The sequence below is a fragment of the Microcebus murinus genome, chromosome 19 (assembly GCF_040939455.1).
Source record: "Microcebus murinus isolate Inina chromosome 19, M.murinus_Inina_mat1.0, whole genome shotgun sequence".
NCBI classification, from domain to species: domain Eukaryota; kingdom Metazoa; phylum Chordata; class Mammalia; order Primates; family Cheirogaleidae; genus Microcebus; species Microcebus murinus.
This window is the reverse complement of record NC_134122.1, coordinates 37,695,557-37,723,445: the sequence shown is the minus strand read 5'-3', so window position 1 is coordinate 37,723,445 and position 27,889 is coordinate 37,695,557. Positions and strand designations below refer to the sequence as shown.

At 47.8% G+C, this 27,889-nt stretch overlaps 2 protein-coding genes across 6 annotated transcripts in view; both read left to right on the top strand.

Annotated features, from left to right (window-relative positions):
- Nucleotides 1–22,540, top strand: part of SRCAP (Snf2 related CREBBP activator protein) — a 40,006-nt gene extending 17,466 nt beyond the window's left edge. For all 3 annotated transcript variants that reach the window (XM_075995421.1, XM_075995419.1, XM_075995420.1), the window contains exons 19-33: nt 1,204–1,373; nt 1,712–1,977; nt 2,191–2,478; nt 2,980–3,144; nt 3,836–4,102; nt 4,471–5,945; nt 10,462–10,727; nt 10,867–11,069; nt 15,045–15,214; nt 15,363–15,559; nt 15,655–15,769; nt 15,988–16,107; nt 18,913–19,107; nt 19,258–19,341; nt 19,450–22,540. In XM_075995421.1, coding sequence (XP_075851536.1) covers nt 1,204–1,373; nt 1,712–1,977; nt 2,191–2,478; nt 2,980–3,144; nt 3,836–4,102; nt 4,471–5,945; nt 10,462–10,727; nt 10,867–11,069; nt 15,045–15,214; nt 15,363–15,559; nt 15,655–15,769; nt 15,988–16,107; nt 18,913–19,107; nt 19,258–19,341; nt 19,450–22,137 — 6,669 coding nt within the window. In that variant the 3' untranslated portion in view covers nt 22,138–22,540. The remainder of the gene's footprint in view (nt 1–1,203; nt 1,374–1,711; nt 1,978–2,190; nt 2,479–2,979; nt 3,145–3,835; nt 4,103–4,470; nt 5,946–10,461; nt 10,728–10,866; nt 11,070–15,044; nt 15,215–15,362; nt 15,560–15,654; nt 15,770–15,987; nt 16,108–18,912; nt 19,108–19,257; nt 19,342–19,449) is intronic.
- A 121-nt stretch (nt 22,541–22,661) lies between these two features.
- TMEM265 (transmembrane protein 265) lies at nt 22,662–26,384 on the top strand. Of its 3 annotated transcripts, none has more exons than XM_012764205.2 (3): nt 22,662–23,117; nt 24,216–24,386; nt 25,877–26,384. In XM_012764205.2, exons 2-3 carry the CDS (start codon nt 24,219–24,221, stop codon nt 26,036–26,038), a joined length of 330 nt encoding a protein of 109 aa, XP_012619659.1. In that variant the 5' UTR covers nt 22,662–23,117; nt 24,216–24,218; the 3' UTR covers nt 26,039–26,384. The 3 variants fall into 3 exon arrangements, with proteins under 3 accessions (XP_012619659.1, XP_012619658.1, XP_012619657.1); XM_012764204.2 differs by having other exon boundaries at nt 24,181–24,386; XM_012764203.2 differs by having other exon boundaries at nt 24,146–24,386.
- Nucleotides 26,385–27,889: the final 1,505 nt, after the last annotated feature.

The window sequence follows — 27,889 nt, the reverse complement described above, 5'->3', positions numbered from 1 at the left end:
TCCTCCCTCAGCCTCCCGAATAGCTGGGACTACAGGCATGCGCCACCATGCCCGGCTAATGTTTTCTATATATATTAGTTGGCCAATTAATTTCTTTCTATTTATAGTAGAGACGGGGGTCTCGCTCTTGCTCAGGGTGGTTTTGAACTCTTGACCTCGAGCAGTCCGCCCACCTCGGCCTTACAGAGTGCTAGGATTACAGGCGTGAACCACCGGGCCCGGCCCTTGTTTTCTTTTTGAGACAGCATCTTACTCTATTATCTGGGCTAGCGTGCAGTGATACAATCATAGTTCACTGCAATCTTGAACTCGTGGGCTCAAGTTAACCTCCTGCCTCAACCTTCTTAGTAGGTGGGACTGCAGGCATGTTCTGCCATGTAGCTAAATTATTTTCTATTTTTTGTAGAATGGAAGTATTGCTGTGTTGCACAGGCTTGTCGTGAACTCTTGATTTCAAGCAATCCTCTTATGGTGGCCACCCAACATGCTAGGATTACAAGCATGAGCCATAGTCCCTGACCTGTAGTATCTTCTTTGGAAAAATATCTGTTTAAGACTTGCTGAATTTTTAAAAATAGGGTTTTTTGTTGTTGAGTTGGAGTTTGATTGATTGATTGGTTGATTGACATAGTCTCACTGGGTTGCCCAGGCTAGAGTGCCGTGGCATCAGCCTAGCTCACAGCAATCTCAAACTCCTGGGCTCAAGCAATCCTTCTGCCTCAGCCTCCCGAGTATCTGGGACTACAGGCATGCACCACCATGCCTGGCTAATTTTTTCTGTATATATATATATATATATATATATATATATTAGTTGGCCAATTAATTTCTTTATATTTATAGTAGAGACTGGTCTCACTCTTGCTCAGGCTGGTTTTGAACTCCTGACCTCGAGCAATCCACCTGCCTCGGCCTTCCAGAGTGCCAGGATTACAGGCGTGAGCCACCACTCCCGGCCTGAGTTGGAGTCTTTATATGCTTTGGAAATTAATCCCTTATCAGAATTATGGTTTGCAAATATCTTGTCCCATTCCATGGATTGCCTTTTCACTCGATAGTGTTCTTTGATGCACAAAATTTTTAAATTTTGGTGTGTTTTAGTTTATCTGTTTCTTTCATTCCTTATGTTTTTGTGTCATCTCCAAGAAATCATTGCAAAATTGGTATCTTTGACACCATGCTTTGTATTCTTTCTTGTGGCAGCGGATAGAGATGGGTCGGTTTGACCTTATTGGCCTGGAGGGTCGTGTTTCACGATATGAGGCAGACACATTTCTGCCCCGGCACCGCCTCTCCCGCCGGGTACTACTAGAGGTGGCTACTGCTCCTGACCCCCCACCCCGGCCCAAGCCAGTCAAGATGAAGGTCAACAGGTACCAGAACTAAGGAATAAGAGGATGGATTCCTAGAAAAAGTGGCTATAGCTGGCTGGAGGGGATTAGGGTGTCAAGGAAAGACTTAGAGACTAGGCTAGAATGTTGATATGGGATGGGTACAAATAGCATGGAGGGATTGGGGGAGAAAATAACTAGTAGAGTTCTGCGACAGGCTCCTGTGTTTGTTGCTAATTTTTTCCCCCTCTTTGTCCTTTGGGTCTCTCTTCTTTTCCCCCTTTGCCTTTATAATCTTTTGCTTCATTTTCTTTCTTCCTTTCTCTTGGTTATTCTTCTTCTCCTTCCCTCCTATCTACCCCCTTGATTTTTCCTCATAGGATGCTGCAGCCAGTGCCTAAGCAAGAAGGCCGAACAGTGGTGGTGGTGAACAGCCCACGGACACCCCTGGGCCCTGTTCCAGTTCGACCCCCTCCAGGCCCTGAGCTTTCAGCCCAGCCCATACCTGGCCCATCCCCCCCAGTTTTACCAGCACCACTAATGGTGTCAGCCTCACCTGCTGGGCCCCCGCCTATTCCTCCATCCAGGCCCCCCGGCCCTGTTCTCTTGCCTCCACTGCAGCCAAACAGTGGTCCTCTCCCCCAAGGTGAGTTGAAAAGGGAGCCAAAGATGATGGGGGTGGTGTTTCAGAAGGTTGTTCAGACTGGGGAAGAAGTTAGTGAAATTAAAGGATTTGAGGAGGTGGGTTGAAAATAGGGGTATGGTGTTTGATGGGCTAGAAAGGAGTAAGGAGGCTTCTAGGACCAGGCAAAAGCTTTAGTCAAGGTGTATCTGACAGGTGTTTGCTTTGTGTCTACAGTGTTGCCATCCCCCCTGGGGGTCCTGAGTGGGACCTCACGGCCTCCCACACCAACCCTGTCCCTGAAGCCAATGCCACCTGCCCCAGTTCGCCTGAGTCCAGCCCCACCTCCAGGCTCCTCTAGCCTGTTGAAGCCCCTAACAGTGCCACCAGGCTATACCTTCCCTCCTGCTGCTGCCACCACCACCTCTACCACCACGGTGACTGCTACCACCACAGCAGTGCCAGCTCCGACTCCTGCACCACAGCGCCTCATTCTGTCTCCTGATATGCAGGCTCGCCTGCCCTGTGAGTTCCCAGGGCTCCGTGGTGAGGGACTTGAGATGGGAGGAAGGTTTATATGTCAGAAAGTTGGAGAAAAAAAACCTCAGGAACGGGAAAGTATCAAATTCTAGGCAGGTGTTTTGTGAAATATTGGTAAATTGTAATTAAGAGTCCTGAAGGAATTCACACAGAGGGGTGACACATAGATGATTAAGTAGTGATAAAGCCCAGCAGTAGAAAATTACTTGGAGTAAAAGGGCAGTATAGAGGAGGGAGTGGTGGTTAGCTCAGTCTGGTGGTGGGCACTTATTGGATGGAAAGGAGATTGCTAAACAAACAAGTATGATTGGAAGGAGTAGCACATCAAAAGCTAAGAGGCTGTTGATAGAGGCAGAGTTTGTTGGGACATGGTAAATTGTAGCAAAGGCTTGGAGGAATTGGACACTTGGGGGAGAAGAGTGTGCTTCCTGGGGGTCTTTGAGGTGGCATCAGACCTGTCTACAGTGAGGCTTTCTCTGTTTGTAGCAGGTGAAGTGGTCAGCATTGGGCAGCTGGCCTCACTGGCACAACGTCCAGTAGCTAATGCAGGGGGAAGCAAACCTCTCACCTTCCAAATCCAGGGCAACAAGCTGACTTTGACTGGTGCCCAGGTGCGCCAACTTGCCGTGGGGCAGCCCCGCCCGCTGCAAAGTAGGTAAAACCCACCCCCTGTCCTGTCTTTTTCCTCCTCTTCCCTGTCCCTTTGTTTTTGTGGCTCTTTTTAGATGTCAGCCTTTATGTTTCTTTCTCTAGCTTTTGGTGGGCAGGGCCAAGGGGAATGGTTGGAGGAAGAGGTCATTCTAGAGAAGTTATTTCCTCTGTTCTTTCCCTCTCTTCTTGCCTTGCCTCTCCCCTCCTCCGGCTGATAGCTGCTTCTCTCTCTCTCTCTGTCTCTCTCTCTCTCTCTCTTTCTGTCTCTCTCTCTCTCTCTTCCCTTAACCCAGGGAATGTGGTGCACCTGGTGTCAGCAGGGGGGCAGCACCACCTCATCAGCCAGCCTGCCCATGTGGCCCTCATCCAGGCCGTGGCCCCGACCCCTGGCCCTACCCCTGTCTCTGTGCTGCCTTCTTCGACCCCCAGCACCACCCCTGCCCCCACTGGCCTCAGCCTTCCGCTTGCTGCTAACCAGGGTGAGGCTCCTGGCCTTCCTACTTACTTAGCCCTTGCTGGCCTTGGTCTTTCCAGGCATGCCCTGGGGACTACTGTCTGTCCAGCCTTCTCAGTGTTTTCCCTTGGTAGTATCTCTGATATCTGTCTCCCACCTCCTGCCCCTGGTCTTTTTCCGTCCTTTGGGTCTGTTGTTTGTTTTCTATGCTCCTCTCAATGTAGCTTCCTCTTGCAGTGCCACCAACCATGGTGAATAATACAGGCGTGGTGAAGATTGTGGTGAGACAAGCCCCTCGGGATGGACTGACTCCTGTTCCTCCGCTGGCCCCAGCACCCCGGCCTCCGAGCTCTGGGCTTCCAACTGTGTTGACTCCACGCCCCACGTTAACCCCTGGCCGGCTAACCACACCTACTCTGGGTACCGGCCGGGCCCCCATACCCACGCCCACTCTGGTGAGGCCTCTTCTCAAGCTGGTCCACAATCCTTCACCTGAAGTCAGTGGTGAGTAAGTCCAGGTGGCTAAGGTCAGAAATTTTTTCTAGGAATGGAGATGAGATCGGGTGTCCTGAGGGATTTCTTAGTTACAACGGATCCCTTCATTATTAGCACACTGCCTTGATTTGCAGTGAGCCCCAAACTGGGCTGCCTGAGCCCTGACCTAATTGCAATGTACCTTTGATGGAATTTTGAAGGAGAAGAAAAGATTAAATTGTTAGATTCCTTGGAGTTTTGGCCTCATGTTCCGGGAGCAAATACTTTCTGGGAAATAAGGAAAGCTTATTGGGGAGGGGGTAAGGGAAAGGGTGGGACAGAGTAGTAGGAGGATCAGGAAAAGAATTCTTGGGCTAACTCATCCTCTGTCTCCACAGCTTCAACACCTGGAACTGCTCCCTTGACCATCTCTTCTCCTCTCCATGTGCCATCCTCACTCCCTGGGCCAGCCTCTTCTCCGATGCCAATTCCCAACTCCTCTCCCCTTGCTAGTCCTGTGTCCTCTACAGTCTCAGTCCCAGTGTCATCTTCACTCCCCATCTCTGTCCCCACCACGCTTACTGTCCCAGTCTCAGTTCCACTCACCATCCCCATCTCAGCCCCCTTACCTGTTTCGGCTTCGGGCCCAGCTCTGTTGACCAATGTGACTCCAACACTGGCACCTGTTGTCTCAGCGGCTCCTGGACCTCCCTCTTTGGCACCAGCTGGGACTTCCCCGTCAGCATCAGCCTTGACTCTAGGTTTGGCCACAGCTCCGTCCCTGTCCTCATCTCAGACACCACCTGGTCACCCTCTGTTGTTGGCTCCCGCCTCTTCACATGTTCCAGGGTTGAACTCAACTGTGGCCCCAGCATGCTCACCTGTCCTGGTGCCAGCTTCAGCTCTGGCCAGTCCTTTTCCAGCAGCGCCAAATCCAGCTCAGGCTTCCCTTCTGGCTCCAGCGCCTTCTGCATCTCAGGCTCTAGCCACTTCTCTGGCTCCTATGGCGGCTCCACAGACAGCAATCCTGGCTCCTTCTCCAGCTCCTTCTCTGGCTCCTCTTCCAGTCCTGGCTCCATCGCAGACTCCAGTTCCAGTTATGGCTCCATCATCTACTCCAGGAACCCCTTTAGCCTCAGCTTCTTCACTGGTGCCAGCTCCAACTCCTGTGTTGGCTCCATCATCAACTCAAACTATGGTACCAGCCCCAGTTCCATCACCTCTCCTGAGCCCGGCTTCTACGCAGACACTGGCCGTAGCCCCAGCTTTAGCACCCACACTTGGTGGCTCGTCTCCATCTCAGACACTCTCTTTGGGAACGGGGAACCCCCAGGGCCCTTTTCCAACTCAGACATTATCATTGACTCCAGCATCATCCCTTGTACCAACTCCAGCCCAGACACTGTCTTTGGCACCAGGACCACCACTGGGTCCAACTCAGACGCTGTCTCTGGCTCCAGCACCCCCTCTGGCTCCAGCTTCTCCAGTGGGCCCGGCCCCAGCTCACACGCTGACTTTGGCTCCAGCATCGTCATCTGCTTCACTCCTGGCCCCAGCTTCAGTGCAAACGCTGACCTTGAGTCCTGCCCCTGTTCCGGTGCCCACCCTGGGCCCAGCTACAGCTCAAACCCTGGCGCTGGCCCCAGCATCAACACAGGCCCCAGCTTCCCAGGCATCTTCCCTTGTGGTTACGGCATCTGGTGCCACTCCCTTGCCTGTCACCATGGTATCCCGGCTTCCTGTTCCCAAGGATGAGCCCGAGACACTGACATTGCGCTCTGGTCCCCCCAGCCCTCCCTCCACTGCTACCTCGTTCAGTGGCCCCCGGCCTCGACGCCAGCCCCCCCCACCACCTCGTTCCCCTTTCTATCTGGTAAGTTTTACTTCCCTAAAGGAGAGGGAATAGGAATTTGAGTTTCTTTGGAGTGTTGGTAGACTGGAGGGACCAGAATACTGTGACTTATAATTTGGCAAATTACAAAGTCTAGTGTTGTGGACCGAGTGTTTGAGTGACATTTGGACAAGTTCTGCTCTTCCCTAGGCCTGTACCCTCATCTGTAAAATGGGAATAATAATCCATGTTCTACCTTTGTCACTGGGGTCATTGAGGACCAAATGTGCTTTTACAAGTATTAATCACTGATGTGTTAAGGCTTTTTCGTTACCAGTTGTCTTATTGGTTCTTGCTTACTCTTTTGAGTTGGTGTTGTCATGTAATTGCCTAATTTTACAGATACGGAAACTAGCCCACTAAATGATATTCTAAAGGTTATACAATTCATGAGAACACAGATGTGTTGATTCTATTGCTTTTTCCTCTTCCCCATAAGAGGCAGTCCTCAGAGACAGGAAGACTTCTCAGTTGCTAAAACCATCATTGTCATCAAGTATTTGAACTTCTAAGGGGTAGATGAAACCATAGGAATATAGTTTTCTAAAGATTATGAGCTTCTGATTTTGCCATTCATCTCTTCCAGTTTTTTACCTTCATGGTGATAAGTAGACAGTAAAAGGAACTCTGTTTTCTCTCCCTTCATGTGCTTTCTGGTAGTCAATTTTTCTCCTATACTATCTATATAGATCTTTGTATAACATCGTTAAGTTAAACTCATAGCTCAGCTTAGAGTAAATAACCCAGGAACTAAGGAGAAGAAAGGTCCAATGAGTCACTCCAGGCCCTCTATTTCTCTGTTATCAGAGCTGCTGCTTACTCTTTGCCTCAGACCTAGTCCCCTACTCACTACCAGTGCCATTGACTCCACCTTTGGTCTGTTCCTGATGTGGCTAGGTTGGTCCTGGCTTTTTGGAAGTAGATAGTAGAGGGAGAAGGGCCTAGATCCAAATCCAAGGGGAGCAATCCATGGTCTGTGCTAAATTTTGATTGCTCTGTAAGTAGGTAATAGCTTTTTGCTACTGTTTTTCCTCAAACAGTTTGATGTATACATACTGCCGTGGTCCCCAATCTCCAGGCTGTGGCCCGATACCAATCTGTGGCCTGTTAGGAAACAGGCTGCCCATCACTGCCTGAGCTAGGCACACCCCCCCCCCCGAAAAATTGTGTTCCATGAAACTTAGGAAACTGGGCCACACAGCAGAAGGTGAGCTGCAGGCCAGCCAGGAAAGCTTCATCTGTATTTACAGCTCCTGCAGCCACTCCCCATCACTTGAATCACCGCCTGAGCTCTGCCTACCTCCCTACCCTTCCCTAGTCTGTGGAAAAATTGTCTTCCATGAAACCAGTCCCTCGTGCCAAAAAGGTTGGAGACTGCTGAATACAATTTACTCATTTAAATTGTACAATTCAATGGCTTTTTAGTATATTCATACAATTGAGCAACCATTACCACAATCAATTTTAATTTTGGAGCCTTTTCATGGCCTCAGAAAGAAACCTTGTACCCCTTAGCCATCATCTCCTGATTCCTCCATCCCTCCTAGTTCTAGGTGATCATTGATCTATTTTTTGTCTTTTTAGATTTACCTATGAAGTCATAATATACAGTCCTTTGTGACTGGCTTCTTTCACTTAGCATAATGTTTTTTGAGGTTCAACGTGTTATAGCATATATCAGTACTTCATTTCTTTTTATGTTAAATAATACTTCATTGTATGGATGTACCACATTTTATGTATCCATCAGTTGATGAAGGCATTTGGGTTATTTCTATTTTTTGGCTTTTAAGAATAATGTTGGCCGGGCACAGTGGCTCACATCTGCTCTGGGAGGCCGAGGCGGGCGGATTGCTCAAGGTCAGGAGTTCGAAACCAGCCTGAGCAAGAGCGAGACACCATCTCTGCTATAAATAGAAAGAAATTAATTGGCCAACTAATATATATAAATAAAATTAGCTGGGCATGGTGGCGCATGCCTGTAGTCCCAGCTATTTGGGAGGCTGAGGCAGCAGGATTGCTTGAGCCCAGGAGATTGAGGTTGCTGTGAGCGAGGCTGACGCCACGGCACTCTAGCCTGAGCAACAAAGTGAGACTCTGTCTCAAAAAAAAAAAAGAATAATGCTACTGTGTACATTTCATGCACGAGTATTTGTGTGGATGTACTTTTTTTTTTTTGAGACAGAGTCTGGCTCTGTTGCCCAGGCTAGAGTATTGTGGTGTCAGCCTACCTCACAATAACCTCAAATTGCTGGGCTCAAGCAATCCTTCTGCCTCAGCCTCCCGAGTAGCTGGGACTACAGACATGCGCCACCATGCCCGGCTAATTTTTTTATATATATACATATATATGTGTGTGCATATATATATGTGTATATATATTTAGTTGTCCAGATAATTTCTATTTTTAGTAGAGACGGGGTCTCACTCTTGCTCAGGCTGGTCTCAAACTCCTGACCTTGAGCAATCCTATCTCCTTGGTCTCCCAGAGTGCTAGGATTACAGGCATGAGCCACCACGCCCAGCCTGTGTGGATGTACATTTTTAACTTCTCTTAGATATATACCAAGAAGAATTGCTGGGTCATATGGTAACTGTTTAACTGTTTGAGGAGCTGCCAAACTTTTCTAAAGTGGCTACACCATTTGACAATTCCACCAGCAGTCTGTGAGTGTTCCAGTTTCTGCACATTTTTGCCAACACTTGTTATTTGTCTTATTTATTTTATTTTTTTGAGACAGTCTCTCACTCTCTGCACTCACTCTAGAGTGCTGTGGCATCAGCCTACCTCACAGCAACCTCAAACTCCTGGGCTCAAGCAACCCTTCTGCTTCAGCCTCCAGAGTAGCTGGAACTACAGGCATGAGCCACCATGCCTGGCTAATTTTTTCTGTATATTTTTAGTTGTGTAGACAGGGTCTCACTCTTGCTCAGGCTGGTCTTGAACTCCTGAACTTGAGCGATCCTCCCACCTTGGCTTCCCAGAGTGCTAGGATTACAGGCAGGATCCACCACACCTGTCTTTATTTGTCTTTTTGATTGTAGCTGTCCTGGTGGGTTGAAGTGGTATTTTATTATGGTTTGGATTTACATTTTCCTGTTGGCTAGTGTTGAACATTTTTTTATGTCATTATTGGTCATTTGTGTATCTTCTTTGAAGAAATATCTGTTCACATTCTTTGTTTTATATATTTATTTGAGACAGGGTCTTGCTCTGTTGCCTAGGCAGAGTGCAGTGGCATCATCGTAGCTCACTGCAGCCTCGAACTTCTAGACTCAAGCAATCCTCTCGTCTCAGCCTCCTGAATAGCTGGGGCTACTAGCTACATGATGTGCACCACCATGCCCAGCTAGTTTTTCTATTTTTTGTAGAGACGGAGACTTGTTCTTGCTCATACTGGTCTCAAACTCCTGGCCTTGAGCAGTGCTCCCACCTCAGCCTCCCAAAGTGCTAGGATTACAGGCATGAGCCTCTATGCATGGCTACCCCTTTGCTCTTTTAAAAAAAATGGGTTGTCTTTTTGTTACTGAGTTGTAAGTGTTCTTTACAAATATTTTCTCTTTTGCTACTATTGAGGACTAGCTTGTATTGGTTTTCCTTCTTCTAGGTTGCCTTTTTTCTCTCTCATTTAGAGCACTTCAAGCCAAGAGGTAAAGCTTTAAGGTAGCAGTCAGGAAGAGTGATTAAGGACTCTGCTCTTTTCAGGACCATCTCCTGGGATCTGGTCTCCCTCGTTTCATTCTGTTAACATACATTTATTGAGAGCTTACTTTGTGCTAGATACTGAGCTGGATACTGGGTGATAATATTGAGCAAGGTTAGATACTGTTCATGTTATATGGTGCTTACAGTGTAGTGAGTAGAAGATGTCAATCAAATAACCATACACATAAAACTACAAGTGTGATTAAGTGCTAGAGTGAGGTGGTTTTATAGACTGAAACTAGAAGCACAGAGATAGGACTGAGTCAGAGTCACACAGATTTCCTATTAGTTTATCCATTTTTGGGTTATCTTTCATGGGATGATGATACCTATGTATCTGGTTAGCTGTTCAGTCCTAACCCATTCCAGTCCTGCTGGGGATTTGATTAACCCTTCTGTATCCTGGTCAGCAATTTGAAGAAGGCTTCTAAGAGTTGTTTTGGACCTACCACAAGAAGATACATTAGATGTTCTGGAGTTCAGTGTTGTATAGCAAAATTTCCACAATCATCTATTCTATGAACTTGTTGGATAAGCAGATCTTAATTTTGAGTATTCAAGGCATTCTGTTTTGTTAACATACAGGGAAAGATGAATTTTCTCTTGGCACAGAAGCTATTTTATTTAACATTTCCTGACAACTTAGAAAACTACAAAAAGCATAGTATATTTTTGAATCTCATAGTTTCTATATAGATTGTTTATTTCTGTCTGAGAAGAGGTTGGGTTTTCTATAAGGCTTTAATGTGGATCATTGACATTAGTTACTTTGTTTTTTTCTCTCATCCCTAGGATTCTCTGGAGGAAAAGCGGAAACGGCAGCGGTCTGAACGCCTGGAACGGATTTTCCAACTTAGTGAGGCTCATGGGGCCCTGGCACCCGTGTATGGGACTGAAGTCCTGGATTTCTGTACCCTGCCCCAACCTGTTGCCAGCCCCATCGGCCCTCGTTCTCCTGGCCCCAGCCACCCCACCTTTTGGACTTATACCGAGGCTGCCCACCGGGCTGTACTGTTTCCCCAGCAACGACTAGACCAGCTGTCAGAAATCATTGAGAGGTTGGCAGGGCTAAGTGCTAATGGGGAGTGGGTCTTGGGGCCTCAGAGTGGATGTAGTGCTTAGGGCTGGTGAAGGTGCTTAACTCTGGGGCATTTCAGAGTGACATCTTTTACACTGCTTGCCTTCTTCCTTTCACAGGTTCATCTTTGTCATGCCTCCTGTGGAGGCACCTCCCCCTTCCCTACATGCCTGCCACCCACCTCCTTGGCTGGCCCCACGTCAGGCAGCCTTCCAGGAACAGTTGGCCTGTGAGCTCTGGCCCAGGGCTCGTCCTTTGCACCGTATTGTGTGTAACATGCGCACCCAGTTCCCTGACTTGAGACTCATCCAGTATGATTGCGGTGAGTTCAATGGCTAGCGTAGGACTCTTTTCTTTTCTTAGTAGCAAGACTGGTATATCATCACGCCTGTAATCCTAGTACTCTGGGAGGCCTGGGCAGGAGGATCACTCAAGGTCAGGAGTTTGAGACCTGTCTCTACTAAAAATAGAAAGAAGGCCAGGTGTGGTGGCTCATGCTTATAATCCTAGCGCTCTGGGAGGCCGAGGCAGGAGGATTGCTCCAGGTCAGGAGTTCAAAACCAGCCTGAGCAAGAGCGAGTCCCCATCTCTACTATAAAATAGAAAGAAATTAATTGGCCAACTAATATATATAGAAAAAATTAGCTGGGCATGGTGGTACATGCCTGTAATTCCAGCTACTTGGAAGGGCTGAGGCAGAAGGATTACTTGAGCCCAGGAGTTCGAGGTTGCTGTGAGCTAGGCTGATGCTGCGGTACTCTAGCCTGGGCAACAGAGTCAGACTATGTCTCAAAAAAAGAAAGAAAAGACTGGTATATCAGAGGGATGCTGCATGTAAGGTCTCCAGGGATTTCTGTAAAGAATTAGACAGTCTTTTAGGTTATGCTTCTGAGCAAGATGGAGAAATGTATGCCTTATGATGGATTCTGAAAGTTGAAAATAATGTGTTGCTAATTCATTTATTCATTCAGTGATCATTTTGTGAACATCTTTCATATTTTGCTAATGATCTGGGATACAATTGCAAGCAAGGCAGCACAGTTTTTAAATTTATGGGAAAAAGATGTGTGGTGGTATAAGACTGCACAGTAAATATAACTTTTGGTCTGAGAAAAGATGAGGACCTTTGTATTGGTTAGAATGTATTTGGCCGCAAGTAACAGTAAACCAGCTAACAGTGGCTTAAACCAGTAGTCCCCAACCTTTTTGGCACCAACGACCAATTTCACGGAAGACAATTTTTCCAGGAGCTCAGGCAGTGAAGCCGGCGATGGAGAGGAGGATGGGGAAGGGAGCAGCAGTAAACACAGATGAAGCTTCACTAGCTGCTCACCCTGCTGTGTGCCCCCTCTCTCCTAAGTTTCATGGAAGACAGTTTTCACATGGGGGCTGGGCAGGGGACAGTGGAGCTCTGCAGCCCAGTCCCTAACAGGCTGTGGACCAGTTCTGGTCTGAGGCCCAGAGGTTGGGGATCACAGGCTTAAATCACAAGAGCATTTATTGTTTCCTTAATGAGAAATTCTGGGAATAGTGTGTGTGACTTCTTCAGCAGCTTAATATTTTCATGCACTCAGTAATTTCTTACCTTTCTACCTTGCCATACCATCTTTATTTTAAAAAATCTTTTTTATAGATAGGGTGTCTCTGTGTTGTCCAGGCTGGTCTTGAACTCCTGGGCTTAAGCAATCCTCCTCCCTTGGCCTCCAAAAGTGCTGGGATTATATGTGCAGTCCATTGTGCAAAGCCGCCATACCATCTTTGGTTTTATCTTTTTTTTCCCCTCTTCCTTTTGAGACAGGATTTCACTCTGTTGCCAGGCTAGAGTGTAGTGATATCATCATAGCTCACTGCAAACTTGAACTCCTGAGCTCAAACCATTGGCCTGCCTCAGCTTCCTGAGTAGTAGGTACTGTAGGCATGGCCACCATGCCTGGCTAATTTTCTTTTGTTTTGTTTTTTTTTGTAGAGACAGAGTCTTGTTATGTTGCTCAGGCCTGTCTTGTAACTCTTGGGCTCAAGCAGTCCCCCTGCCTCTGCCTCCCCAAATGCCGGAATTACTGGCATGAGCCACCTGTGCCAGGCCAGTTTTTATCTTTTTGCTCCCATGTTTATGTCTTCATTGTGTTAAGATGGCAGCCGTAGTTTCAGGGAGCACGCCAGTCTTCTAAGCAGGAAACAATAGGTTGAGACAAAACACTCTAAGTTTTATTCCTTTTTTTTTTTTTTTTTTTTTTTTTGAGATAGAGTCTCACTCTGTTACCTAGGCTAGAGTGCCAGGGTGTCAGCTGAGCTCACAGCAACCTCAAACTCCTGGGCTCAAGCAATCCTTCTGCCTCAGCCTCCTGAGTAGCTGGGACTACAGGCATACGCCACCATGCCTAGCTGATTTTTTTCTATATATTTCTAGTTGGCCAATTAATTTCTTTCTATTTATAGTAGAGACGGGGTCTCACTCTTGCTCAGGCTGGTTTCAAACTCCTGACCTTGAGCAATCTGCCTGCCTTGGCCTCCCAGAGTGCTAGGATTATAGGCGTGAGCCACCACTCCCGGCCTCCCATTCCTTTTTTTTTTTTTTTTTTTATTTATTTATTCTCTTCGATTTTGGAGAGTAATCCTTTTTTTAATATTTGGAAAATTAAGCCCTTCCAGATGACTTTGCTTCATAACTCATTGGCTCAGACTTGGCCATATGACCATTGCTACAGCAATCACTGAAAAGGGGGAACAGCAAAGAGGAACTCTGGCTTATTTAGACCAATTTTGATTCATTTTCTGGTGTTGGGTTGTGGCCTATCTCTCTGGGAGCAAGGGATCTCTGCCAGGTATCCACAATGTTAATCAGATTCTATTACCCAAGAATGGTTATTGGAGAAGAGTAACCAGTTAGTTTCTGCCACAACCTTGTACAGACATTTCTGTAGTAACATGTTTAGAGATTTCCTGAATGTCTTTGAATGTAAGAATTTTTATTCATGTATGTTCAATAAATTTTCTTTTTTTTTTCTTTTTTTTTTTTTGAGACAGAGTCTCACTCTGTTGCCCAGGCTAGAGTGCCATGGCGTGAGTGCCATGGCGTCAGCCTAGCTCACAGCAACCTCAAACTCCTAGGCTCAAGTGATCTTTCTGCCTTAGCCTCCCGAGTAGCTGGGATTATAGGCATGCGCCACCATGCCCGGCTAATTTTTTCTATATATATTAGTTGGCCAATTAATTTCTTTCTATTTTTAGTAGAGACGGAGTCTCGCTCTTCTTCAGGCTGGTTTCGAACTCCTACCTTGAGTAATCTGCCTATCTTGCCTCCCAGAGTGTTAGGATTATAGGTGTGAGCCACTGCGCCCGGCCAACATTTTAATAAAAAATAAATTTTATAACTTTAGAAACCAGAGTACATGAATTGAAATCATTAAGATTGTTCAGGGCCTGGTGCGGTGGCTCATATCTGTAATCCTAGCACTCTGGGAGGCTGAGGCGGGTGGATTGTTTGAGCTCAGGAGTTTGAGACCAGCCTGAGCAAGAACAAGACCCTGTTTCTACCAGAAATAGAAAAAATTAGGTGGGCATGATGGTGCATGCCGATAGTCCCAGATACTCGGGAGGCTGTGGTAGAAGGATCTCTTGAGCCCAGGAGTTTGAGGTTGCTGTGAGCTAGGCTGACACCATGGCACTCTAGCCGGGACAACCAAGTAAGACTCTGTCTCAGGAAAAAAGAAAGATCCTGTCTGACTCTATGGTTCTGATCTGTGACTTTAAATCCCTATTTTTAAGCCATGACTATGGATTTGTTGATGTCTGATGTCTGTCCTGTGAATCTGTTATGTATTTCAGCAAGTATGATTATTATAGTAATTAAAGATCTCTTACTCATTAGCTGGACTTAGTGGTGTGCAACTGTAGTCCCAGCTACTGGGGAGGCTGAGGTGGGGGGTCACTTAAGCCCAGGAGTTTGAGGCTGCAGTGAGCTATGATCATGCCACTGCACTCCAGTCTGAGTGATAGAATGAGACCCCTGTTGGAAAAAAAAAATCTCATAAACTGTTAAGGATTCCGTTTTCCCCTCTGATGGTCTATATTCCCCTAACCCTAGTTCATCTCAGAGAAGTTTGATCCCAGGCAGAAGCAGACAAGAGGGGAACCCATAAGGGAAGAAAATGCATGGCATCAAATGTTTTGATCTCCTATGTTAATTAAAACTTTAGTCTAAATCCTTGGTTGCTTTTCAACCGTAACCTTCTAGTGCTAAGTGTTCTACCAATTCCAGCTTGTCGCTAGCTACCTGCACCCCTTCATATCTCTTTAGGAAAGCTGCAAACATTGGCAGTGCTGTTGCGGCAGCTCAAAGCGGAGGGCCACCGAGTGCTCATCTTCACCCAGATGACCCGAATGCTGGATGTGTTGGAGCAGTTTCTCACTTACCATGGCCATCTGTACTTACGTCTGGATGGGTCTACTAGAGTTGAGCAGAGACAGGTAATGCAGACATCTGAGCCTTTAAAGGCTCACCTCAGCTTCTGTCTTTTTCCTAGGCCTTGGGCTTCGAAAAGGGACCTCACTAAGCCTTGGACCTGTTTTTGGAGAGAAGTTTCCCAATACTATCTGTTTCTCCTTTTCTTTCTAGGCCTTGATGGAACGGTTCAATGCAGACAAACGCATATTCTGCTTCATCCTTTCAACTCGGAGTGGGGGTGTGGGCGTGAACCTGACAGGAGCAGACACTGTTGTTTTTTATGACAGCGACTGGAATCCCACCATGGATGCTCAGGCCCAGGATCGCTGTCACCGAATTGGCCAGACCCGAGATGTTCACATCTATAGGTATTGCTTAGTTTTCCTTTCCCTTACTTTACCTTTACTGATGGGTATTCCTTGATATATTTGGGTGCTTACACATGGCCTCCCTCACCCCCTAGGCTTATCAGTGAACGGACAGTGGAGGAGAACATCCTAAAAAAGGCAAATCAGAAGAGAATGTTGGGAGACATGGCCATTGAGGGAGGCAACTTTACTACAGCCTATTTTAAACAGGTACTATAATTAAGATCTTTCAGCTTGTGCAGAAGGGAACTGCTATGCCTGTGGAAGTTCCTCCTGCTTATTAAAGAGGAGCTGCTTTGGCCTCCACAAACCTGCTTCTTTAACCAGTGGCACCTCTAATACTTCTGAGAGCTATGAGCCTCACTGCTATAGATGTAGGCCTAGCATTCTGTTGGCTCTGACACTTTTCTCTCTGTTCTATCCAATAGCAGACCATCCGAGAGCTGTTTGATATGCCCCTGGAGGAGCCATCTGGCTCGTCTGTTCCCTCTGCCCCTGAAGAGGAAGAAGAGACTGTGGCCAGCAAGCAGACCCATATTCTGGAACAGGTGATAAAAGAGTAGGCAGTCCCTGAAGTAGAACTAATGTTTATAGTATATTTTGTCTTTCATTAGTCCATTGAGCTTACCTGCGGGAAAGAACTGTTTCTGGTTCTTTCCAGATTACAGTTAGCCTTTGATATTGTAAGTGCATTGCTTATTGGTTCACATGATTTAGCAGGAAAAAAGGATGATTTGGAATTTGCACTTTTGGGTTTGAATTGAATTCTATCAATGCTGGTTTGTTTTTTTTTGTTTTTGTTTTTTTTTTGAGACAGTCTCACTGGGTTGCCCAGCCAGAGTGCCATGGCATCAGCCTAGCTCACAGCAACCTCAAACTCCTGAGCTCAAGCAATCCTTCTGCCTCAGCTTCCCGAGTAGCTGGCACTACAGGCATGTGCCACCAGCTAATTTTTTCTATATATTTTTAGTTGGCCAATTAATTTCTTTCTATTTTTAGGAGAGACAGAGTCTCGCTCTTGCTCAGGCTGGTCTTGAACTAAGCTCAAATGATCCTCCTGCCTCCACCTCCCAGAGTGCTAGGATTATAGGTGTGAGCCATTGGGCCTGGCCCATCAGTGCTGCTGCTGCTTTTTTTTTTTTTTTTTTGAGACAGGGTCTTGCTTTGTTGCCCAAGCTATAGCGAGTGCTGTGGCATCAGCCTAGCTCACAGCAACCTCAAACTCCTGGGCTCAAGCAATCCTGCCTCAGCCTCCCGAGTAGCTGGGACTACAGGCATGCACCACCATGCCCGGCTAATTTTTTCTGTATATATTAGTTGGCCAATTAATTTCTTTCTATTTATAGTAGAGACGGGGCCTCGCTTTTGCACTCCTGACCTCGAGCAGTCTGCCTACCTTGGCCTCCCAGAGAGCTAGGATTACAGGCGTGAGCCACTGCGCCCGGCCTATCAGTGCTTCTTAATAATTGTTTGTTGGCCAGGTGAAGTGTCTCATCCCTGTAATCCCAGCACTTTGGGAGGCTGAGGCAGGAGGATCGATTGAGGCCAGGAATTCAAGAACAGCCTGGGAAACGTAGTGAGACCCAGTCTCTACAAAAAATTTAAAAATTAACCAGGTGTAGTGGTACATGCCTGTAATTCTAGCTACTCAGGAGGCCAAGGCAGGAGAATCACTTGAGCCCAAGGATTTGAGGCTGCAGTGATCTCTGATCATGCCACTGCACAGCAGTACCCTGTTTCAAAAAAAAGAAAAAGTTTGTTAAGCCAAATTACAAACTTACTTCTTTTCTGAGCCGGAGTTTCCACTTCTCTGAAATACTAATGAGAAGGAAGTAACTCAGATTTAAATGGTAAAATCGACATAAGAAGTACTTTGTAAATGATGTAAAACACTTTTGTAAACATTGGTGCATAATAAAATCACTTGGAATTTTTTTTTTTTTTTTTTTTTTTTTGAGACAGAGTCTCACTTTGTTGCCCAGGCTAGAGTGAGTGTGGTGGTGTCAGCCCATCTCACAGCAACCTCAAATTTCTGGGCTCAAGCAATCCTCCTGCCTCAGCCTCCCGAGTAGTTGGGACTACAGGCATATGCCACCATGCCTGGCTAATTTTTTCTGTATATTTTTAGTTGGCCAATTAATTTCTTTCTATTTTTAGGAGAGATGGGTTCTCGCTCTTCCTCAGGCTGGTTTCGAATTCCTGACCTTGAGCGATCCTCCTGTCTCGGCCTCCCAGATTACAGGCGTGAGCCACTGTGCCTGTCCCTTGGAATGGTTTTAAAATGAATGATTTCTGAGTTTTTGTATTCCTTCAAAGCTCTAGACATAGACAGGTATTTAGGATATATAGGTATAGCATATCATGGAGATGTTTTTCCCTACTGAGTATCTTGTTACTGTTGAGTGTGCTCTAGTCTACTTCCCTCAGTTGCTTTGTTTTGAGCTTCCTGGCTATTCATTTCTCAAGGAAAGATCAGGTGTGGTTGGTATGTTGTCCTAAGGCATCTCAGTACAAAAAAGAATTACAGGGTTTTAGATATTCAAATCTTTGTGATTGCTTTTTTCCTCCCACCTTAAGAGAGATCTAAGGCTAACTCGAAAGGAAAGGAAAGGAAATAGGCCGGGAGTGATGGCTCACGCCTGTAATCCTAGCACTCTGGGAGGCCATGGCGGGTGGATTGCTCCAGGTCAGGAGTTCAAAACCAGCCTGAGCAAGAGCGAGACCCCCATCTCTACCAAAAATAGAAATTAATTGGCCAAATAATATATATAGAAAAAATTAGCCAGGCATGGTGGTGCATGCCTGTAGTCCCAGCTGCTCGGGAGGCTGAGGCAGGAGGATTGCCTGAGCCCAGGAGTTTGAGGTTGCTGTGAGCTAGGCTGACGCCACGGCACTCACTCTAGCCTGGGCAACAAAGTGAGACTCTGTCTCAAAAATTTAAAAAAAATGAAAGGAAGTAGAGCTAGGGATCCCTAAAGCAGTCATTTTGTCCCTAGTGAGAGTCTGGCTGAAATTCATTATATCCTGTGTGAACCACTGAGTTGCTTTGGTAACTCTAGGAGCTCAGAAGGTTGTTGAGTTCTGTTGCAAACCTGATTTGGTGTTAACTTCGTCTCACATATATGCCAGAATCAAATCACAGAATATAAGGTCAGGTATGGTGGCTCATGTCTGTAATGCTAGCACTTTGGGAGGTTAAGGCAGGAGGATCAGTTGAGCCCAGGAGTTGGAGGCTGCAGTGATGTTGCCACTGCATTCTAGTACAGGCAACAATGAGACCCTGTCTCTAAAAAATAGAATGTTAAGTTCTTTAAGTCTCACAGTATTTTTTCCTCATTTATGTACCCTTGCAGGCATTGTGTCGTGCAGAGGATGAAGAGGATATCCGTGCAGCCACCCAGGCCAAGGCTGAACAGGTGGCTGAGCTTGCAGAATTTAATGAGAATGATGGGTTTCCTGCTGGAGAGGGAGAGGAGGCTGGTCGGCCTGGTGCTGAAGATGAGGAGATGTCCCGGGCTGAGCAGGAAATTGCTGCTCTTGTAGAACAGGTCAGTGTTGGACCCACTAGTTCTAGACCTCACCCCCCTTATCTCCTTCCCCTGGGCTCATGGCCCTCCTGTCTTCCCTGGTGATAAGCAAGGGTGATGGGGCCCTGGACTCCAGGAACCTAGGATCATCACCATTGCTTTCCCCTACAGTTGACCCCCATTGAGCGCTATGCCATGAAATTTCTGGAAGCCTCACTGGAGGAAGTGAGCCGAGAGGAGCTCAAGCAGGCAGAAGTAAGTATTTTTGGGAGGGTGGAGATGGCAGTGGAAAGCTGCAAATTTCTACTCACTCCCTGCCCTGCTTGTCTCTTCCTAACCACCTTTGGGCTCTGTTGTTGGTAGGAGCAAGTGGAAGCTGCCCGCAAAGACCTAGACCAAGCCAAGGAGGAGGTGTTCCGCCTACCACAAGAGGAGGAGGAGGGGCCAGGGGCTGGGGATGAGATTTCCTGTGGGACTGTTGGAGGCAGCCACCGACGAAGTAAGAAGGCCAAGGCCCCTGAGAGGCCAGGAACTCGTGTTAGTGAGCGTCTTCGTGGAGCCCGGGCTGAAACTCAAGGGGCAAACCACACTCTTGTCACATCAGCCCATCATACCCACAACACCACCACGCCCCCTCGCTGCAGCCCTGCCAGGGAGCGCATTCCCAGGCCAATGCCTAGGCCTCGACCCACTCCAGCTTCAGCTCCTGTCCCTGTTCCAGTCTGTGTCCCGATACCCATTTCAGCCCCAAATCCAATAACCATTCTTCCTGTCCATATCTTGCCTTCTCCACCTCCTCCTTCGCAGATTCCTCCCTCTTGTTCTCCTGCCTGTACCCCTCCTCCTGCCTGTACCCCTCCACCAGCTCATACCCCACCACCAGCCCATACCCCACCACCAGCCCAAACCTCTCTCCTAACTCCTTCGTCTCCTCTCTTGCTTGGTCCATCTCCTGTCCCCATCTCTTCTCCAGTCACCAACCTGCCCTTGGGCTTGGGGCCCGAGGCAGAACTGTGTGCACAGGCGTTGTCATCTACAGAGTCTCTGGAGCCGGCTGGCACTGGCATGGCCAGTCCTGAGACCTCCTCGCTTACTCTTATGCCGCCTAAGGATCTATTGCCAGTTGCTGTTGAGATCCTACCCATATCAGAGAAGAACCTTTCACTTGCCCCTTCTGCACCTAGCCCAACCCTGGAGGCTAGCAACATCCCTAACGGTCAAGAGCAGGAGATCCCAGATTCTGCTGAGGGGACCATCCTCACAGTGTCACCTGAAGGTGAGGAGTTGCCCACGTGTCTGAGTGAGAGCAATGGGTTGGAGCTCCCACCCTCAACAGCATATGATGAGCCACTTCAGGAGGCATTGGAAGCTGACAGGAACTCAGAAGAGGTTGTGGAGGCCCAGACCCCAAACTCCAGCCCAGAAAAGCCACAGGAACTTGTTACAGCTGAGGTTGTAGCCCCATCAACCTCATCTTCGGCCACTTCCTCACCTGAGGGTCCTTCACCTGCCCGACCACCTCGGCGTCGCACCAGTGCTGATGTAGAAATTAGGGGTCAGGGGGCTGGTCGGCCAGGGCAACCTCCAGGCCCCAAAGTGCTTCGCAAGCTGCCAGGACGGCTAGTAACTGTGGTAGAGGAAAAGGAACTGGTGAGGCGACGGCGACAACAGCGGGGAACCACCAGCACCCTAGTGCCTGGTGTCTCTGAGACTAGTGCCAGCCCGGGAAGCCCATCTACCCGCAGCATGTCAGGGCCAGAATCTTCACCTCCCATTGGTGGGCTCTGTGAAGCTGCTCCTCCATCCTCACTGCCCACTCCAACCCAGCAGCCCTTCATAGCTCGTCGTCACATTGAGCTGGGGGTGACTGTTGGGGGCAGCTCAGAGAATGGAGAAGGGCCACTGCTTGCCATCACCCCACCTGCTGTGAAACGTCGGCGGGGGAGACCCCCAAAGAAGAACAGGTCTCCAGCAGATGCTGGGAGAGGTGTGGATGAGGCCCCCTCATCCACCTCTAAGGGAAAAACCAATGGGGCTGACCAAGTCCCTGGGGCTGAAACCCTAATTATTGCAGAGCCTGTCCTGGGACCCCAACTTATTCCTGGGCCCCGTGCTCTTGGACCCCAGCCAGTTCACAGACCCGAGCCCATCATCCTGTCACCTGTGGAGAAAAGAAGGCGAGGGCGGCCCCCTAAGGCACGAGATTTGCCCATCCCTGGGACCATTTCCTCTCCAGGGGATGGCAACTTAGAGAGCCGGACACAGCCACTCCCATTACCACCACCCCTGCCACCATTCCCACCACTGCTAGCTTGTCCCACAGCTACTGTTACCAACACTGTCACCACTGTCACCATTTCAACGTCCCCACCCAAGCGGAAGAGGGGCCGACCTCCCAAGAATCCACCATCACCTCGGCCCAGCCAGCTCCCTGTCTTGGACCGTGACAGCACTTCTGTCCTCGAGAGTTGTGGATTGGGGAGGCGGAGGCAACCCCAGGGCCAGGGGGAGAGTGAGGGTAGTTCCTCTGATGAAGATGGGAGCCGCCCCCTCACCCGCCTGGCCCGCCTTCGGCTTGAAGCAGAGGGAATGCGAGGACGAAAGAGTGAAGGGTCCATGGTGGTGGCTGTTATTCAGGATGATCTGGACTTAGCAGATAGTGGGCCAGGCGGGATGGAATTGACACCTCCTGTGGTCTCATTGGCTCCAAAACTGCGCTCAACCCGGCTGCGTCCAGGGTCTCTAGTCCCCCCACTAGAGACTGAGAAGGTGCCTCGCAAACGATCAGGGACCCCAATTGGTGGGGGTCCTGGGCTGGCAAAGCGGGGCCGCCTACAGCCCCCAAGTCCCCTGGGGCCTGAGGGCTCAGTAGAAGAGTCTGAGGCTGAAGCCTCAGAAGAGGAAGGGGATGGGACCCCACGGAGACGGCCTGGCCCCCGCAGGCTTGTTGGGACCACCAACCAAGGGGACCAGCGCATCCTGCGCAGCAGTGCCCTTCCCCACCTGGCTGGCCCTACCATTAGTCACAGAGGCCGCAAGGCCAAGACGTGAGTGGGCTGCCCCTTGACCTAGGCTTTCCACCATGGCCACTCTCCCTCCATGACCAGGCCTGACTCTGTTAACCACTACTTGAAGTCTTTTGAGGGGGAAAGCCTCCAGGGAGACATAGGGGCCTTCTCCCTTCTTTCCACCAAAGTAGGGGGTAGGCAACTGGCTGTCATGGAAATGGGGCTCATCACAATCCCCCTTCCTTTCCACCCCACATGGCTGGGCAGTGTTAAGGGTGGCAAGATAGTCTCTGTCCCCACCCCCTTGTACTTGATTCCCCAGCTATCTTTCACAGCCCACCACCCTTAGGGGAAGGGGAGGGGCTTCTCTACAATGAGGTTTTTTTTTTTTTTCTTTTTTTTTTTTTTTTAAGAAGAAAAAATAATAAACTTAGTTTCTGTACGAGCATCCGTGTAAGGAGGCTTCTGATTTTCTGGTCTGGTGGAGGGTTGGGTGGGAACTTGGGTTTCATTTTCCTCTCAATCTTGCAAAGACCCTAGTACATGATCTGTAACCTGAGATTATATACCTTTAAGGCAGAAATCTCTACCCAAGAAGAGGGAAGATTGGCAAATCTGATCTCCTAGAATGTCTTTCCCTAGTTTTTAGTTTTAAGTCACTCAGACATTTCCTCTCTCTCCCTTCTATTCCTTTGGTTCCTGGACTTTCCCTCATGAGCTCTCGGATGCCTCAGACTTTTTCCCTTTTATCCCTCTTGCTCAGGTGCTTCCTTTCACTCTTTCCAGAGGGCAGGCATCCTACCTCCAGTTGCTCCATCCCTTGGCCCTCCCCTGCTCTCCATCTAGCCAGACTGGTTTGAGTCAGCCACACCTTTCCCAGCTCCTGGGGTTCTTCAGGTGGCTGGCCACCCAACCCCACCCCTGGGCTTGGCTTGGAGCCCTGAGTCAGCTCCCTCACCACCCAAGCTAAATCAAACCTGGGGCAGGAGCCGAAACTCACAGTCCCTCAAGGCCTATAGCCAGGTAAGAGCCCCTGTTCATGTTTACATTTTCTGACCAACTCCCTGGGCCCTCTCCTTGTGGTGTTCTCCCTGTGCTAACTTTATATCTGTGTTTACCTCATCTAAGTTATTTCCTCATGTCTACTCAACTGCAGCTTTTTGCCATACGTCATTCTTTGGTTTCTGCTGGTCTTGCCTCTTTCCCCCTATCCTTTGTTAACTTGTGTTTAGGGAACCACAGGTGGTTCAATTTTGTCTAGGTTATAGGGGAATGGTTGGAGATGAGGGTGTAAAGGTGGTTTGATGCCAGAGCTTAGAGGACCTGAGAAATAGGGAGATGAGAAATAGTTAAGTTAGGGTATCATTCTTCAGGTTTTTGTAGGGTAATGAGGTCATTTGGACTCAATGTGTTAATCTGATTGTGTTGTGTGGCCTGGGTTAAAATGGAGAGAGGAGGTGGCAGGGAGACAGCATAGCAAAGGAAACCCAATCTGGGGAAGTAAAGTCTTTGTGATGTTCAGTTTCAACTGTAAAAAAGGGTCTTTTTTCCTTTCTTTCCTCCATCACTAGAACTGTTTTTTATGTGAAATGGCTACTCTGGTTGAAGTAGGGTGCAGGGCCTAGGGCCTGTTCCCTGACCCTTCAATACCCATGGGGCAACCTCTGGGAAATTTAAGGGAATTTTAGGGCCTTTTGAAATACAACTTAAAATCAGTCTCAGATTGATAGCAGCTTTGGAGTATCTGTATGTCTCTCCTGCTTCTCGGTGTACTTGTCCTTTTGCTTCTTCCCATTTGTAGAAACAGTAAATAATGCAGATAATGCTATGTTCACACTGGGTTGCCTTCAAAGACTCAGAACCTTAAGTTCAGGAAAAAGGATTCTAGCCACACATTTTCCTCTCCTGCTCTATGAGTCAATAGAGGAATTCTCCAGTAAGGCTGCATTCCTGAGAGTTGGGCTAGGCCAGGAAGACAGAGGGGTGGAGTCTGAGCAAGCCAGGCCAAGGGCTCAGTTGTTAGGCTTACAAATACCCTGTGTCGCCCACAGGTGATGGCCGAATACCCTGACTGTGTCGTCCACAGGTGATGGCCGAATACCCTGACTGTGTCACCCACAGGTGATGGCCGACGAGGAGAAGGCAGTGGAGACCTTGGTGGGGAACTCAGAAGCTGCTCATACCCCATCCCCCATCCGCTGCTGCTGGCTCCGCCTCCGCTACTTGGCAGCTACTAGCATTATCTGTGGCTGCTCTTGCCTGGGAGTCATGGCTCTTGTGTTTGCCATCAAGGTGAGGAATGCAATTCCTATAGGAGGGAGGTTGAGGGAATGGGTGTAAGGCAATGGTTTCCTATATCTGATCTGTCCAAACTGATAAATAGTTACTAAATAAATACTTAACCACTGCTTGGCTCTGGGCCTAGTGCCAGAAATAAGAGTAAGATACGGTTCTTGCCATGGAAGGATCCATAGTCTAATGAAAGAGATGGCAGTGAAAATGAGTAATTACTAGAATGTGGTTTGTCAGTGCCATGATAAGCACAGGGTACTCTGGGAGCCCGGGAGGGTATATGTGTGTGATTATGTGTGTATGTTGGAGTAGGTGACTGGAAAGGCATCCTAGGGAAATGACAGTAAAATAACCTTAAAGGATGAGTGAATAAGGGTGAAAGGGTATTCCAGGTAAGGGGAGCAATATGTACAAGGCCTGTATTATTCAGCGTGGCTGGAACAGCAAAGAATAGTGAGAGGTGAAGCCAGACGACCCAGATTTCCAAGGGCCTCCAGTTCTGTGCTTAAGAGTTTTGACTTTGTCTTGAAAGTACTGGGGAGACATAGAAGGGTTTTTGCAGGGGGGAGTGACATGGTCAAAACTTTGAAAGTTTTATATTTATTTTATTTTATTTTATTTTTTTGAGACAGAGTCTCATTCTGTTGCCCAGGCTAGAGTGCCATGGTGTCAGCCTAGCTCACAGCAACCTCAAACTCCTGGGCTCAAGCGATCCTCCTGCCTCAGCCTCCTGAGTAGCTGGAACTACAGGCATGCGCCACTATGCCCAGCTAATTTTTTCTATATGTTTTTAGTTGACCAATTAATTTGTTTCTATTTTCAGTAGAGATGGGGTCTCGCTCTTGCTCAGGCTGGTTTCAAACTCCTGACCTTGAGCGATCCACCCACCTCGGCCTCCCAGAGTGCTGGGATTACAGGTGTGAGTCACTGCGTCTGGCCAGAACTTTGAAAGTTTTAGAAAGATCCATTCAAAGCCTACATGGAGGGTGAATTGGAGGGGGCAAGACTGGAGGCAGCTAAGCAGTGATGAGAGCAATCTCTTCACAGATAAACATCATGTTGGGATTTTCTTAACCCTACATGTATTTTTTTTGGGTTTTATTAGGGCAAAATCATAAAAAGGCTCCTAATGATAAAAAAGATGAGGCCCACTGGGCTATGAGAATGAGGTGGTGTTTGACTGGACGTGAATGAAATACTCCAGGCTCACTGATTTGACATGGGATGTGTAGGAAAGAATGGGGAATGAAAGAATTAGAAAGTAGTTTCCCATTGTGATCTTGTAAGTTACTTATGGCCACACTGAAAAATAGGACAGAGACGGGTACCTCACTTTGCAGATGAGGGGTGACAGACATAAACTGGAAACGGAGGTGGAGGGTTTGAGTGTGAGATTTTGAGCTGTGACAGGGATAGGGGAGTAAAGTGGGACAATGGGCACTTTGGGGCAGAAGCAGGGAGAGAACCTAACTAAGAACCTGCCCCTACAGGCGGAAGAGCGACTTAAGGCAGGCCGGTCCGAGGAGGCAGTGCACTGGGGGGCCCGGGCCCGGAGGCTCATCCTTGCCAGCTTTGCTGTCTGGTTTGCTGTCCTCATTCTGGGGCCCATACTGCTGTGGCTTCTTTCCTACGCCATCGCTCAAGCTGAGTGACCCTGGGTGGTCCTGCTGAGAGCCAACCGAGACCTCCTGGATCCTGCAATGTGGCATTGCTAAGGTCCAGTGACAGTAGTGGTCCTCCCTGGCTGGAAGGATGGGGTCTCTCTCACGGGGCTGTGGAAGAGCTCTTCTAGCCCTTTATAAAAGGAGAGCAGCAGCTGAGACTGATGAGGGAGGTCAGCCTGATCTGTTCTTTCCGTGCCCGCTATCCCCATCTCCCCCATCCCACCCCACCCCACCCCACCCCATCCTAGGGGCCTCCACCCCAAGGAAGGGTGGAGGACCAGGTCTAATTCTATTAGAATTTGTTTTGTAATAAAAGGCTTTTTTAGTGGTGAAATGCTCCTGTCTTATTGTTCTTCCCCTGCTTTCCCTTGGGCCCTTGGTGAGAGCTAGACTGGACAATCTGACTGATGGCAGAAGCCTGCATTTCACCTCACCTACCGTGTTTCCTCGAAAATAAGACCTACCCATAAAATAAGCCCTTGCAGGATTTCTAAGCATTTGTGCAATATAAGTCCTACCCTGCAAATAAGACCTAGTGATGGGCGTGGCTACTCAGCATATATGCACAACCCACGCATTTCGTCGCGGAAGGAGCGGTAAAGAAGACAAGCAGCCCCTCTCATCTTCCCCATCGTGATATCTATCCCAGAGGTGACTGGAAAGGCGTGGGCAGCCCCACTAACAAGGTCGGCTCCCCGTCAGGTACCCACCGGCCAATGGTTCTAAAGGAAATAGAGTCACAAGAAATTCAGGATGGAATTCAGGGTTTGGAGAGTTATGATGGTGTTCCAGAAGAAGACAACTTAACTATATTTGAATAAATGTGGATTGTTGTACCGTGCTTAAAAAAAATAACACATCCCCTGAAAATAAGCCCTAGGGTGTCTTCTTGAGGAAAAATAAATATAAGACCCTGTCTTATTTTTGGGGAAACATAGTAGGAGCTTCAAGAGAAGGAAATGATTTTATTAGTTTTCTTCTTCTGGAAGTTTCCTTTCTTGGAAGGACTCCAGCTCCTCCCTTATACATCAACAGAGACCTGGAGGCCTGAGATGAAGAATAGTAGCAGTAGCTACTATTTATTGAGTACTTACTATATTCCAGGCTCTTCTAAGCACTTTATATTTCTCGACTTCCTTTAGTCTTCACAATCATTCAATAGTAGAGACCATTGTTCTCATTTATAGTTGAGGAAACAGTGCCAGATTTGCCCAAGTTTACTCAGCTAGTAAATGGCAGAACTGGGATTGAACTTAAACAGTTTGGTTCCAGAGCCAACCGAGAGGAGGAGTGAAAGAGTTAGATAACAGCAACAACCGACCCGTATGTGGAGATTTGTATGATTATAATGAATTTTCATGTTCTTTATCTTGGGCCTCATAACATTTAAACATTTTTAAAAATTGTGAAGTATAACATACACAGGAAGGTACCTAAAACAAGTATATATTTCAATAAATTAACACAAAGCGAACATCTGAATAATCACCATTCAATCAAGAAATTGAACATTGCCATCACTCCAAGCCTCTTTCATAACCCTCCCAATCACTGCTTCATTTCATCCTATAGGCAACTACCATTCTCTACTTCTAACAATGTACTTTAATTTTGTCTGTATTTGAACTTTTTTTTTTTTTTTTGAGACAGAGTCTTGCTTTGTTGCCCAGGCTAGAGTGAGTGCCGTGGCATCAGCCTAGCTCACAGCAACCTCAAGCTCCTGGGCTCAAGCAATCCTGCCTCAGCCTCCCGAATAGCTGGGACTACAGGCATGCACCACCATGGTCGGCTAATTTTTTGTATATATATTAGTTGGCCAATTAGTTTCTTTCTATTTAT